This window comes from Pongo pygmaeus, chromosome 20 (assembly GCF_028885625.2).
Source record: "Pongo pygmaeus isolate AG05252 chromosome 20, NHGRI_mPonPyg2-v2.0_pri, whole genome shotgun sequence".
NCBI classification, from domain to species: domain Eukaryota; kingdom Metazoa; phylum Chordata; class Mammalia; order Primates; family Hominidae; genus Pongo; species Pongo pygmaeus.
In genome coordinates this window covers 2,568,535-2,583,122 of record NC_072393.2, presented here as the reverse complement: position 1 = coordinate 2,583,122, position 14,588 = coordinate 2,568,535, and the positions used below count along the sequence as shown (strand labels likewise).

General features: G+C 61.4%; 1 protein-coding gene across 8 annotated transcripts in view; it reads right to left on the bottom strand.

Moving 5' to 3' along the window:
* Positions 1-228: 228 nt before the first annotated feature.
* The window catches only part of THOP1 (thimet oligopeptidase 1), a 28,317-nt gene continuing 13,957 nt past the window's right edge, over positions 229-14,588 (bottom strand). For 3 of the 8 annotated variants that reach the window (XM_054464382.2, XM_063658307.1, XM_054464381.2), the window contains 9 exons: positions 14,215-14,317; positions 8,605-8,765; positions 6,750-6,885; positions 5,994-6,360; positions 5,358-5,559; positions 3,297-3,483; positions 3,017-3,145; positions 2,054-2,190; positions 229-711 (listed from right to left, as the gene is read on the bottom strand). In XM_054464382.2, coding sequence (XP_054320357.2) covers positions 550-711; positions 2,054-2,190; positions 3,017-3,145; positions 3,297-3,483; positions 5,358-5,559; positions 5,994-6,360; positions 6,750-6,885; positions 8,605-8,765; positions 14,215-14,317 — 1,584 coding nt within the window. In that variant the 3' untranslated portion in view covers positions 229-549. Of the gene's footprint in view, positions 712-1,463; positions 1,805-2,053; positions 2,191-3,016; positions 3,146-3,296; positions 3,484-5,357; positions 5,594-5,993; positions 6,361-6,749; positions 6,886-8,604; positions 8,766-14,214; positions 14,318-14,588 lie in introns of those variants that run through there. The other 5 variants (XM_063658309.1, XM_063658305.1, XM_063658306.1 and 2 more) reach the window with 3 other exon arrangements.

Genomic DNA, 14,588 nt, shown 5'->3' with positions numbered 1-14,588 from the left:
ACAGGTGAGAAGCTCGCAGGAAGCAGAAGTCTCTCAGACCCCCCAGGCCGGCCTGGCTGGCAGAACTGGTTCCCAGCCCTTCACTCCCCCCCAACCCCCCTGCCCCCACAAGGACCTGAGCCCCAATCCAGGGCCTGGTGTGGCAACAGCCCAAGGGCTGACCTGACATCCCACCGTCCTTGGACAAAAAAGCACAGGAGCCAGTGACCAGGCCAGGGAGCCTCTCTCTTTTTCTGTTTCCTTTTAATGACCTCATTTCAAAGAAGAGCCATCTCCTGACAAGGGACGTTTCCCAGGGAGGAGACGTGTTAGTGCAACAAAGACCAGGCCCCGGCAGCCATGAAAGCCCTCCAGATGCCTTGAGGACACCGTCTCTAGCCGGGTGGGCCACCACCGGGTGGGGACAGACAATGACAAGAGGCAAGACAGCCGCTCAGCCACCCTGCCAGTCCCAGGCACTGTGCCAGAGCCTGCCCCATCCTGGGCCGGGGGCTAAGGCACCAGGGCGGCGGGAGCGCAGGCCAGATTGGGCAGTCGCAGTGCCGGGCCTCAGCAGACCTGTGGCTCAGGCTCACAGCCCCCGACCTGCAGCCCCTTGCTCAGGAGGAAGGCATCCTGCTTGGGGTCACGGCCCAGGAAGCGCTTCAGCATGACGCTGGCATCCTCGGAACCGCCAGGTCTCAGAATGCAGCTTCTGTAATCCATGCCGACCTGCCGAGGAGACAGGGCACTGTGGCCGGGTGGGGACCCAGGGAGGAAGGCAGAGGACCCCAGGAGTCTGCACACCCTCGCCCAGGGGGGACTCGGAGCAACCCCTTCCAGGCTCCCAGGGAGGCCTGGGGGCCGCCTGCATCAGCACGGGTGGGGGAGCGCAGGTGCCTTTCATCAGAATCTCAGAGCGCGGGTGTGCACTGAGGGGCCAGCAGAGCCCCGAACTTCCCAAACTCCCGAGGTGGCTCCCGCCATCAGCCCCCACTGAAATCCCAGGCTGAGCCCATGAACAGAAGTGGCTGAGCCTCCGGCTGGACAATGTGGGAGCCGCTCGCGCTCTGGGCCGCCCTAAAGGCCTGGGTTTGAGCCTAGTCCTGTGACTGCAGGACTACAGGCAGGTGAGGCAGAGACGAGACTACGAGGCGCCGGTGCCAGCCACCAAGGAGACCCCAACGCCCCAGAGCCCCGCAGGAGCCTGTGCGGACTGCAGGCTGCAGAGCCAGGGAGCCACAGTCCCAGCTCCCAGCCCGGGGGACTCCACCTCTACAGCTCCCGGCCGGTCCTCAGAGGTGGGACCCCCTCACCTCAGTAGCAGGGGGAGCTGCTGGAGGCTGCCTCAGGAGTGGGGAGGTCCCTGCTGGGCTGTGAAGACAGGGGGCTTGTTGGACCATTGCTCCCCCAGGTCCTGGCCTCTGCACCTCTATAAAGGGAGTGGCTGAGCGCCTGGGCTTGGTGGCTCCGAGGTACCTGCAGGCTGCGCAGTGCAATGTTGCACTCAGACAGGGCAGGGCCGGCCCTCAAAGCTGGTAGCCACCTGTTCCTTGTGAGGGACTCTGGCGGCTGTCCCGAGCCTGGGTCACACCAAGTCAGTGGGAAGCACAGGCTCACACGGCGTAACGGCCGCACTTCATAGTGAGGAAACTGGAGGTTGCAGGAGCAAATGAACGGCAAACACCAAGCCTTCCCCAGAGGAGAGTCTGTCTCAGCCCGTGGCTCTGAGGCCGATCACGCAGATCCCGGAGGGACTCGTATGGCAAGACACGGAGCTCCCAGCACTCACAGCCCGAGGCCTGAGGGGCCAGTGTGGAGCTTCCTGCAGGGCCCAGGGAGGAGCTGTGGGCAGCACCGCACCAAGACCAGCAGGTGCCTCGGCCGGGATGGCTCACCCGGCACACCCAGGCCCAGGCCAAAGGTGTGCTTTTCTCGGCCCCACCCTGCTGTTCAGGATGCCCTCCCCGTCCCAGCCTCCCCCTCACCCTGCCGTTCAGGATGCCCTCCCTGTCCCCGGTCCCCGTGTACCTTGCTGTTCAGGACGCCCTCCCTGTCCCCAGTCCCGACGTACCTTGCTGTTCAGGATGCCCTCCTGCTTGAAGCGCGTGTGGAACATGTCCATGGAATACACCTCGCTCCACAGGTACCCGTAGTACTGGGCGTCGTAGCCACCTGCCAGGTGGCCGAAGGTTGCAGGCATGTTGGTTCCTGGGACAGACACATGGCAGGGTTCACGCTGTAGCCCCCACCCCATGCTCCTCCTCTAGGAGAAGACATCCAGCCAGACTCCTGAGACCCCTGCCCGGAATAGGGAGAAGCTGGAGGATCACAGTGAGGGCTGAGGCCAGCTGGATACTTCTAGAACCAGAGCCAGCCACAAAGCGAGGGCCACAGTCTCCACCCCCTCTCTTGGAAGGACAGGAGCTCATTTAATGGGGCTGTCCCTGCCACAGAGCAATGTCCCCATTATGAGACTGCGTCAATAAAGCAAGGCACTCCCGCGCAACAGCACAGGCCATGCTGCTGAAAACGCTTTTGGAAACTTTTTAAAGTCTATGGAGTGTTAAGCCAGCAAAACACCACCCATGTTAAAATCATGCTGTATCTCCAAATTCTGGATCCTCGCAAGCATGTGTGAACACACATGCACACAGGACAACAGGTGTGCATGGAAACAGGGCCCACTTCTCATCGTCAGGATCGGAAATTCCTAGGACTTCCTGTACTTCTCCAGGCTTTTTACAAAGCATGTGTCATACATTTGAATCAGGAAAACGCCAGCTTCATTCAAAGCAGAGGCTCCAGGGAACGCACTCCTCCTGGGGGCTGGGGCCACACACCTGTCCCCGATCCTGGGCCTGCAGCTGCATCTCAGCTGGGGCTGTCCCCCGAGGAGCCTGGGACACGCTCTGTGGCTCCCCAGCAGGGACTCCTGCACTTGCTAAGTGAAGCATGGGGACCAACACCCTTCACCTTCCCAGGGAAGCAGCCGAGGCCCCAAATTCCAGGGTGTGCCCGGCTCAAGGGTGGCTACCTGGCGTGGCTGGGACCCCGAGGATCTCCTGGCAGAGCCGCGCATACTCCTCGGCGGGGTCTGCGTCCGTCTGCGTGTGCAGGGCCTGGTCCACCTTGGCGAGGACGATCTGGCGCAGGTTGAAGAGGCCTGGGCGGGAGGGAAGGAGGGAGTTGGCCTCTGCAGCTGCCCCAGCCCACTCAGCCCAGAGCTCTGACCCCCACCCGGGGCACATGCCAGGCCCCAGCTGTGCGCTGCCACCCCTGAGGTTAGCGCCCTTCCCCAGACGGGGTGGGTGCACCTGTGTTGGCCTGCCGGGACTCAATGAGCTTCTCCAGGAGCTCCTGGGGCACCGCGCTGCCTGTGCGGTAGTGCTGCGACATCCGCAGCAGCGGCTCCTTCTCCCACACCCAGTTCTCCAGCATCTGTGACGGCGCCTCCACAAAGTCCCGCTCCACATGGGTCCCGCTGAACATGGCGAACTCCGCCTGCAGGGATGGGGCAGAGCCTCAGAATGCCCAGGCCCTGCCTAACCCGTTCCCGCTGGCCTGGCCCGTGTCAGCTGCCACAGTGCAAACAGGGCAAGTACACAGGTGATGCGCTGGGCCTGGCCCTCCCATCCCAAAGCTGGAAAACAACTGGGACCCGGAGGCCCCTGGGCTGCTGCTGGCTGCCAGTGCCAGCAGGACACACCTGAAGATGCCGGCCACATGACCCCGTCCCTGGAAGCTACCCACGCTTCTCCCCTATCCACAGAGCTGCTGCTCCCTGAAAGCTCTGCACCCCAGAGGGGTTGGGACCTGGGGACGGCCAGGTCCGGGCGGGGACGTTGTGAGGCATGCTGCATCTCCCTGCTTGTGTGTGTGTGGAAACTTCCCTAAAAGCACAGCCCTTGACTGAGTCCCGCTGGAGCCATGGCTGGCAGCCAATGGCGAGGGAACTCCTGGGTGATCCTCAACGTCCTCTCTGCAACACCGAGGCTTTTCCGTTCCAAGGACCACGCAGCCACGCTCCTCGTCCCGACGGAATGCACCAAGGGACTCACCGTGCCAGGCGCCGGGGACACGCAGAAAGCAGCATGCAAAGCAGGCTTGCAGGCACGTGCGTGGGCACCTGTGCAAGCACCTGTGTGGATGTGCACACGCGTGTGCTGGCTACGAGTGCTGTGCAAACAGTGTGGCAGGGAAGCCAGGAAAGGTGGACACACGGTCGATCCTCATTCCTGGACTCCATGTTTTCGAACTCGCCTACTAAGATCCACAGAAACCCCAGAGGCCAGCGCTGCGGCGCCCCTCAGACGGTCCTCAGACGGGCCGCACTCTGTCTTCTCGCTTCAGCTCATTTTATGAGCAAGCGTTCTTTTCTCAGTCCAGTGGGGGCACGGTGTTTGCATCTTTGTGCTCTTGGTGATTTTGCATTTAAAAGGCCCCAAGCGTCGTGCAGAGCACTGTCTCGTCTCCTTCAGCACCAGGAGGCCATGATGTGCCTCACGGGGACACCCTGTGTGTGCAAGCTGTGCTCAGGCGTGGGTGACAGAGCCACCAGCCATGTGTTCAACGTGAACCCGTCAGCGCTGCACAGCAGTAAGGTGTCTTGAACCCAAAACACACACAGTAAGGTTCTGGAATGATCAGTTGGCGAACACGTGACCAGAGGCTCCTGGGAACCAAGCCCTGGGTCCCCTCAGAGGGACGGCTCTGCATGCACTTCTCAGGGTGCTCAGCGACTTCACAGGACAGAGCCTTTCTGAGGAGCGATGGCTGACCGTGTGCCAGGAAAGACGCTCGCAACAAGATGGCACCATGTTGGCCAGGCTGGTCTTGAGCTCCTGACCTCAGGTGATCTACCCGCCTCGGCCTCCCAAAGTGCTGGGATTACAGACGTGGGCCACCACACCTGGCCAGAACGTGACTACTTAGAGACAGGATGTCTAAGGACGTCACTAAGGTCAAGTGAGGTTGTTGGGTGGGCCCTGATCCGGCATGACTGGGGTCCCTGTGAGAAGAGGAGATGAGGACCCACACAGAAGGACGAACACATGAGGATGCAGGGAGGCGGCGGCGTCTACAGGCCAAGGAGGGACCTCGAGGGAGTCAACTCTGCTGACACCGTGACCTCTGACTCCAGCCTCTAGGACCATGAGGAAATACACGCGCCTTGTGTAAGCCCTGGTCTGTGATGTTTTGCTGGGGCAGCCCCAGGACACGGGCATGAGAGGGAGTCACCATCTTTGGGTGGCATTGGATGAAGGAGCCACCAGGCGGGTGCAGAGAGAGCCGGAAGCCGAAGCCCCAAGCTTGGGCCTCGCTGACCACAGGCAGCCCCTGCCCCTGCCCCTGCCCCTGCCCGGGCCCGCACCCACCTGGGAGCAGAGCTGGTGCATCACGTGGCCAAACTCGTGGAAGTAGGTCTCCACCTCGTCATGCTGCAGCAGCGAGGGTGCGTCGGCCGTGGGCTTGGTGAAGTTGGCCACCATGGCCGCGATGGCGATCTGGCGGCTCCCGTCCTGCCGCAGACAGCCGGGCTGCAGGCCAAAGCAGGCTGCGTGCCCGTACTTTCCTTCCCTGGGGAGGGAGGCAGCGTCAGGCCCTGCAGGGACTAGAGACACCACAAGGGTCCCTGACTCCGCATCCCTCAGCCCACCTGACTGATAACCCAGACCGCCGGGCACCTCTGAGGTTCTAAACCTCCCTCTCAGCAGAGGCGGCTTGGCACGGGGCAGCATGAAAACCACGGTCAGGCCCCGGCTGCCATCCCTCCCCTAAAGGACTCTGGCCTGGGCAGAGCTGCGCCCTGTCCGGGTGGCTGAGTGAGAGTGGAAACGGCGACAGCCGCATTTTCAGCCCCTGTGGTGTGCCCACGGGTGCTACGTCTCGGGGTTCATCCCCGAGGCCCCATGGAGCAAGCAACGACTTCCTTCCCATCTCAGACGGGAACGCCGGGCTCCGAGGAGACCCAGGGCCGGGGTGCGCCCCCCGCCCCCGCTGCCCTCACCCACCGCGGGTACAGGTCCAGGTAGAACTTGCCGACCACCTCCCCCGAGGCCGCGTCCCTCGCGGTGTAGAGCCGCACGTCTTCATGCCAGGCACTGACGCCCTCCTCGTGGTGGAAGGCCAGCCCCAGGAGCTCCTGGTAGATGCCCAGCAGCCCGTGTGTGACCACCTGCACGGGGAAGTACTCCTTGAGCAGGTTCTGGTCCACGCGGTAGCGCGTCTCCTCCACCTGGTTCATGTAGTAGCGCATGTCCCAGGCATGGATGCAGCCATCGAAGGTCAGGCCCCGGCGCTCGCACTCCGCACGCTTCAGCTCCAGAATCACCGCACGCTCCTGCTCCCCCAGGGGCTTCAGCTTCTGTGCCAGCTCATCTGCGGGGAGGGCAGAAAGGTGGGCCTCTCGCCTTGCGGGCTTCTCCATGGCTCTGGGCTCGCCCGCCCGCGGCTGCGACTTTGTCAGGCTCCCCATTCGGAAGGGAGGACCCGCAGTTCCTAGCAACCCCTCGAGGGGCCGAGCATCCTCGCTCTCAGGATGAGGGGGCGGCGGGGCTGGGTGCAGGCATGGGACTGACTCCAGGGCCCAGGCGCTTCCCTGTTCTGTGAGGGTCCCTCCGGGGGAGTGAGGGAGCCAGGGCAGGCGTCAGAAGTCCCTCTTCATGGAGGGAAAGGACACAGCTCTAAGGGTAGCACCGACTGTCCCCTGGGGTGACCCTGAGAACCTTCCCCACAGGGACCCCGGTGGAGGAGGAAGGAAGGGCTACCTAGGAAGGTGGCCACGGTCTGGCTGGTCTTGGCCATGTTCATCTCCAGGACATAGTCGGCGTGCGTGTGGAACCCCAGCAGGCGGGACTTCTGGGCCCGCAGCGTCACCAGCTCCTTGAGGATAGCGCAGTTCTCCTGCAACCGACACCACCACACTGTCACCCAGGGGCGCCACTCCCTCCACCTCCAGGGCCAGCACGCCCTGTCCCGGGGCCAAAGGCTCATATCCAGCTCCATCTGACCTCCGGTCCCTGCCCCTCTCTGCCTGTGTTACTACACAACTCCTCTGGTCATGCCACCAGTGTTATCATAATCCTGAGTCCTTTTTGGAACCAGAAGGGGTGCAAATGACTCTAAGGCCTCACACGGAACGTGGTGTGGGGACGAGGGGCTGTCCGAGGAGCCTCCGAGGGCATCACTGATGCATGTGGGGACACCCCCATGTCCAGGCCTTGGTTCCCAGTCTCAGGGGCTCTGCTCCTTGCCACCGGCACATGACATGCACACAGCCTCACTTCTGAGGACTGGCACTGCCGACCAAGCCGCTGGGGGTGCGGGGGGAGGACGCATGAAACCCACGTGAGGGGTTTACAAGGAGAAACAGAGGCCTGTTCAGGACAGATGTGCCTACCAGCTGGGTCCACAGGAAACCCAACTGTAACCAGGCAGGTGCGTGCAGAGCAGCCAGCCAAATAGGGGCCAGGCCGACCGCCAGCAGCAAGGTCTCTGAGGCGGCACATCCCCCAGGACCTGGAACTCAGCCTGCCCGTGTGCTCCCTCTTGGCCTGGCCCTCACTCTGCCACTAGGACTTAAGCCTGGGGACCGGGACGGGATTGCCCAGTTGACCTTCCAAGGTGCGCTGGGGAAGTCGAGGTGTGCCCAGTCCACAGGTCCACCTACTTAGGCTTAACAGCAACGTGGATTCACAGCCAACATGTAGAGGACAGGCCACGCCCCATCTGAGCAGACTGAGTTCCTGGTCCCTGAACAGCGAGGAGCCCCCCCGCAGTGATCGGTGCCCATCCACCTGTCCCCCCATTGGTACCCACCCGTCCCCCACCCCCCGCAGTGATGGGTGCCCACCCGTCCCCTGCCCTGCAGTGATGGGTGCCTGGGCGCCCGCCTGTCCCCCTGCAGTGATGGGCACCTGCCCGTCCCCCCATTGGTGCCTGCCCGTCCCCCTGCAGTGATCAGTGCCCACCCATCCCTTTGCAGTGATCAGTGCCCGCCCATCCCTTTGCAGTGATCGGCGTGTATCCCCCTTTTGCCAGCTGCACAAGCACCAACATGGTGTCGTCAGGGGACCAAGAGGCCCACTCCTAGAGCCCCTGCCTGTTCCAGATGGCGAATGGGAGACGTGCAGAGACCACCTGACCGACCACACCATGGCGCCGTGGACAGTTACACGCGTCCCTGTGGGAACGGCCATCTGACGCCAGTCACAGCGAGAAGGCCCAGTCACAACCCACCTGTGGACCCAGGCTCAGGTCCGGGCACCATCATTTAAGACAAAAGGCATGATCTGGGCTGACACACCTGAGAGGCGGCTCCAGATAAGAGAGGGACGAGACGTGCGCGTGGCCAGATGCTCAGAACAGCAGCAGGAGGCTCAGCTTGGGAAGGATGAACTGGGCCCTGAGCTGTGGCCCCAGGGTCTGGGTGGAGCCCAGCACAGACACCTCCAGGGCACGGCAGAGCCCCACAGGGAGGCCTCTGCTGGCCACTGGGCCTGGCCGGGGAGATTGGGAGGCCATCCAAGTGCAAAGCCTGGAGGTGCCTCACACGCATGCAGCAGACGGGCCCCACAAGCTCCAGACCCACTGTTCTGGGGCCCCCCGGCCGCGCCTTCTCACCTCCTTGCACCGGCAGTTGAAGGCCTCCTCCACTTTCCTCCTGGTCTCAGGCACGTGGCATTTCTTCAGGAGGGGAAAGTAATGGGGGTACTTGAGGGTGACCTTCAACTTGCCGTCCTCCGTCTTCTCCAGGGAGTTCAGAAAGTCCTCGGGGAGCCCTCCTATGGGGACAGAACCAGGGTGGCTTTGACAGGACTGATGTGCCCACTGCCTGCACACAGCATGTGAGGGAAGGGGTGGGCTTCCCCTCTGCCTGGAAAGCTACAAGGGGGCCCTCAGCGAGCAGCCACAGCCTGGCCACCACCCACTGCAATTCTCACGTCTCCCGTCTAACCCCATCAAGAAACACCCTGGCTCCCCCACAGCCTGGCCACCACCTGCCACGCTTCTCACGTCCCGCCTCTAACCCCACCAGGAAACCCCCCAGCACCCTCAGAGCAGGATCTCCTGCCCCAGAGAGGTTAAAGCTAAATCCAGCCCAACCCCCGGACAGTGTGGGCTTCCAGGGCGCTGTCACCACCCCCATGTGTGAAGGGAGGAGGGTGGCGGGAAGGGTGGCCCGGCCACTGCATAAGGAAACCAGCGTTAGAGGCAGTGCCTCCCATCAAAGACAAAAACAGCAGGAGAGCCAAGCACGCTGGGCCCTGGGAGGAGAGGGAGGCCCTGCGTGGAGAGGAAGGTCCTGCTTTGCTTTTCCTGAAGGACGACCCCCAGGCAGAGCCTCCCGCTCAGAGCTGAGATCTCAGCACGCAGCCCCACGGCTCGGCCACTTTCAAGTGTGTCCCTCCGGAGAGACCCAATTCCTTCTCCCAGAGCTTCTCACTGGAGCCCTGCTGTCCCTTCTCCACCCACAAAACCCCTGGCAGGACACAGCTCACCCCGCTGCCCGGCAGCCTCAAGAGAAGTGGGGGCGGCAGCATCCCGGACTGAAACCCTCCGGGGTTCCTACCTTACGGCTCGGGAGACGCCGGGGCCACCGTGCCTCAGGCTTGCAGCTTCAACGAAAAGACTGGTTCACCTCAACCCCAGGGCGGTCAGGGTGAAAATGAATGATCGGGAGCTCACGCTGACCCCAGGAGAGTCAGAGTGGAAAGAATGATCGGGAGCTCACGCTGACCCCAGGGAGGCAGGGGTGGAAAGAATGATCGGGAGCTCACGCTGACCCCAGGGCAGTAGGGGTGGAAAGAATGATCTGGAGCTCACGCCGACCCCAGGGAGGCAGGGGTGGAAAGAATGATCCGGATGGGCGGCCAGAGGCAGATGGGGGACATTTTGGGAGGCCAGCCCGTGGGTGTGGGTGGTGACGAGGGAGCTGAGAGTCCTGTGGCCGGCAGAGCCCCTGCCTTCCCGTTTGTGCCCCAGCACCAGCGCGGGCCTGGTAATTGTCTGCTGAGTGACTGCAGCATGAGGGGGAGGCCTCCCGGGACCTGCACATCGTCCTTTCTAAGGACCACGGGCCTTCAAACAGCAGCTCTCCATCTCGACAGTGTGTCACCCAGGAGTGACGGCTGGCGGTCAGAGACGGGAGTTAAAGGACAGCAAGGGAGACGGCTGGGGGGCCCAGCAGCGCTGGACTGGAAGAGAAGCTGCAAAGTGAACTCATGAAAGTTTTTATTTTTTTAGAAACAGGGTCTTGCTCTGTTGCCCAGGCTGCAATGGATAGTTCACGAATGCATAGTTCACGTTCACTGTGGCCCTGAACTCCCAGACTCAAGCGATCCCCCTGCCTCAGCCTCCCGAGTGGCTGGGACCTCAGGTGTGTGCCGGCATGCCCTGCTGCACTTGTGGATTTGATATACAGACGCGGAACAGAAGAGTGTGTGTGTCCATGTGTGGTGCAGAGATGCGCATCTGCTTCCTAACTGTTAACAGTGTCCAGGAATGCTGCTCCCCAGCAGCGGTGAACACATCCGGTGCCTAAGTCACCCTCCACTCAAAGGCACCAGGGCTCCTCCAAGAAATGGAGCATCTGAGGGCTGGGGCAGGGAAAGCATGGGACAAGCCTGCGACACCACATGTCCAACAGTAAGAGCAGGCTCAGAGGCCGAGCCTGCAGTACCATGTGCCCCACAGTAAGAGCAGGTTCAGAGGACAGCAGGTGCATTACAAGGACACGGGGACTGTTCGGAGGGACTCCCAAGGGTCCATATGGGACGATTTGAGCACTGGGATAAATGATAATGAATGATAACCCAGGAATAAGACAGAAGCCTCATGCACATGGACAGAAACAAATCAGTAAGAAGACAGGTGAGGAGGGAAGGTTCGGAGTCACGGCAGGACGATTGATGCCCAGAGGGGGAGGGCGGCAGAAGTCATCTATGGACACGGCAACTAGTGCATGACAATGTGCGAGCGACGGACACTCACAGGTCTCTGCTCTGGTTGAGTGCGTCCCCTCCAAAATGCACCAGGAACTTAATGCCAGAGATGGTGGTATCGGGAGATGGGGGTATCGGGAGATGGGGGTGTTGGGAGGTGTTGGTGTAGGGAGGTGGCGGTGTAGGGAGGTGGGGGTGTCGGAAGGTGTGGGTGTCGGGAGGTGGGGGTGTCAGGAGGTGTTGGTGTTGGGAGGTGGGGGTGTAGGGATGTGTGGGTGTCGGGAGGTGTTGGTGTCGGGAGGTGGGGGTGTCGGGAGGTGTTGCTGTCGGGAGGTGGGGGTGTCGGGAGGTGTTGGTGTCAGGAGGTGGGGGTGTCAGGAGGTGTTGGTGTTGGGAGGTGGGGGTGTAGGGATGTGTGGGTGTCAGGAGTTGTTGGTGTCGGGAGGTGGGGGTGTCGGGAGGTGTTGGTGTCGGGAGGGGGGGGTGTCGGGAGGCGGTGTTGGAGGTGGCGGTGTTGGAGATGGTGGTATTGGGAGGTGGCCATATTGAGAGGTAGCGGTATTGGGAGATGTGGGTATCGGGAGATGTGGGTATCAGGAGATGGCGGTGTTGGAGGTGGTGGTGTTGGAGAAGGCGGTGTTGGAGGTGGCGGTGTTGAGAGGTAGCGGTATTGGGAGATGTGGGTATCGGGAGATGGCGGTGTTGGAGGTGGCGGTGTTGAGCGGTAGCGGTATTGGGAGATGTGGGTATCGGGAGATGGCAGTGTTGGGAGGTGGCGGTGTTGAGAGGTAGCGGTATTGGGAGATGTGGGTATCGGGAGATGTGGGTATCAGGAGATGGCGGTGTTGGAGGTGGCGGTGTTGGAGATGGCAGTGTTGGAGGTGGCGGTGTTGAGAGGTAGCGGTATTGGGAGATGTGGGTATCGGGAGATGGCGGTGTTGGAGGTGGCGGTGTTGAGAGGTAGCGGTATTGGGAGATGTGGGTATCGGGAGATGTGGATATCAGGAGATGGCGGTGTTGGAGATGGCAGGATTAGGAGACGGCAGGATTAGGAGACGGCAGGATTAGGTACTGGGGCCTTCAAGAGGCAACTGGGTGATGTGGGCTCCGCCTTCAGGAATGGATGAATCCATTCATGGATTCAGGGATGAAGGGACTGATGGGTTAATGCGGCAGAGGCCTGAGGCTTTGTGAGGAGGAGAGACCTGGGTGGAACCGGCTTGCTCAGCCCCCTCCCCTTGCCATGTGACACCCTGGCCGCCTCAGGGCTACAGAGTCCCCACCAGGAAGAAGGCCCTGGCCAGATATGGCCCCTCGACCTGGGACTTCTCAGCCTCCAGAGCTGTGACAAGTTAATTCCTTTTCGTATGAACTACACGGCTTTAGATTTTCTGTTGTGAGCAGAAGAAAAGGAACTAAGACCATCGCAAGGCGCCTCCTGAGAAATGACTGACCACAAAGGGAAACAGGTCCCGGGGCAGCGGAGAGCCCTGGAGACTGTCACTCAACGCGCTGGCCACCCACGTGATGGTGTCACCTGGCCACATGGAACTCAAGCCACCCGCACGGGAGGCCCCTCAGGCCCGACAAATGGAACGGCGCCCCAAAGAGTTAGACACCAAAATCCACAAACACTCGAGTTTGCAGGATGGCAAACGTGAAAAGAAACAGGCAGCTGAAATGCTGACAAGAACAAAACTGGCTGGAACTGGCTGAAACCGGCTGGAACCCACATGAGCCAGCAGAGTCTGTGCAGAACCAGCTCGCTGACGCCAACTGAACTTCCACCACGCTTCATACAGACTTCCCCAGGATTCACACCCAGGACCCACGAGCTGGCACGGACAGATAACTGTGTGTGCCTGAGGACCTTCCAGACCTCCCCTTTCCTTCCACCAAACACCTGCTAATCCCAGAATCCACCTCTGCACCTTCTCTCATGAAAGTACTGCCTGAAAGCTGGCACAGGAGGCAGATTTGAGCTGGACGCCCTGTCTCCTTGGGAGTCACTTGCAATGAGAAGCTTTTGTTTCCTCAAATCCTTGGTGCCATGGCATTGGCTTCTAGCACATCAGGCACCGGGCCCTTCTGCTTGCTAACACGAGCAGGCCGGAGGAGCAGCCCCACGGGGATGGCGCGGGTGGCCGCAGGCACGGTATGGGTGGCTGCGGGGACGGTGCAGGTGGCTGCGGGGATGGTGCAGGTGGCTGCGGGGACGGTGCGGCTGCGGGAAGGTGTGGGTGGCTGTGGGGAAGGTGTGGCTGCGGGGACAGCGCGGGTGATCAGTGCACCCACTAAGGGGCAGGCTGGGTCCCCGGGGCTGGGAAACTTGCTTTATGGCAGATTGTAGCCCGTCATCTCTCCTGAGTGCCAGAAGCTGAGGGTAGGATGTGCTGCCCGAGACACGGGAGGGCTGAGCAAGGGGCTGGCAGCCAAGCTTGGCAGCGCCCAACCTGCGAGTGTTCCCTCAGGGAACGTATGCCTGCGGGGGCCTCGGGCCACGAGGGCCTTGTCCTCACCCACCACCTCAGAGGCGACTACATTCAGAGTCTAGAACTGGAGGTTATATTCTACAGCACCCATCAGAATATTCCAGCCTGGCTGGGCACGGTGGCTCACGCCTGTAATCCCAGAACTTTGGGAGGTTGAGGCGGGCAGATCCTGAGCCCAGGAGTTTGAGACCACCCTGGCCAACACGGCGAAACTGTCTCTACTAAAAATAAAAAAATTTGCCAGGTGTGATGGCATACGTCTGTAGTCCCAGCTACTCAGGAGGCTGAGACAGGAGAATCACTTGAACCCGGGGGACGGAGGTTGCAGTGAGTGGAGATCGCACCACTACACTCCAGCCTGGGCAACAGAGCAAGACTCCATCTCAAAATAAATAAATAAATTAATTAAATTAAATAAATAAAGGCAGGCAGGAAGTGGGGTCTCCAGGGAAAACTGTGGTTCCCTCAGGGCCACGGCTGAGACTGGCGCCCTTGGCCACCCCGTCCGGTCTGGGCTTCCGCCACCGCCAGGGACATTTTCTATCAGGGTGGAATCTTGGTGGGACAGACCACGGCCCTCCCCAAGGAGGGCTCAGAGCTTTTGGCTGTAAACGGCCCTGGAGTGCTCCCGGTGAGGAAAGTCCTCGGCCCAGGGCAGTCAGGTCCACGTACTTCAGCCTCCTGCCGCCCTTCAGCACAGAAGCCCACAGGAGGAAGCGGCGGCCCCCGAGGGCCTGACAGGCCTGCAGTGAGTCCCAGGACCGACGGCCACTCATGCCCCACTGCCCGGCCCCTACCTAGCTCCTCGAGCATGAAGGGCAGGAAGGTCGTGTCCTCATTCAGGTTCTTGTTGAAGTCGATGCACAGCAGGCTCAGCTTCTTCTTGATGCTTTTGATGTTCTGGAGAGAAAGGCGAGGCGTGAGAGGAGGGAGAGACTGGGGCGGGCACCGCGGGACGATGCAAGGCCTGGGAACGCTCTCACCGAGGGCTGAGGGATTTCCCCAAGAACCGGGCCGAAAGAAGGGGAAACCAAGGACGAAAGAGTGAGCCAGGAGGCGGAGGACAGACAGACACGGAGGCCACGAGGCTGCGCAGTGCAGATTTCAACACCAGCTGCGGCCTCCAAAGCTGGGTGACCTCGGGCAACCTCAGGGATGTATTCCGGTCTGT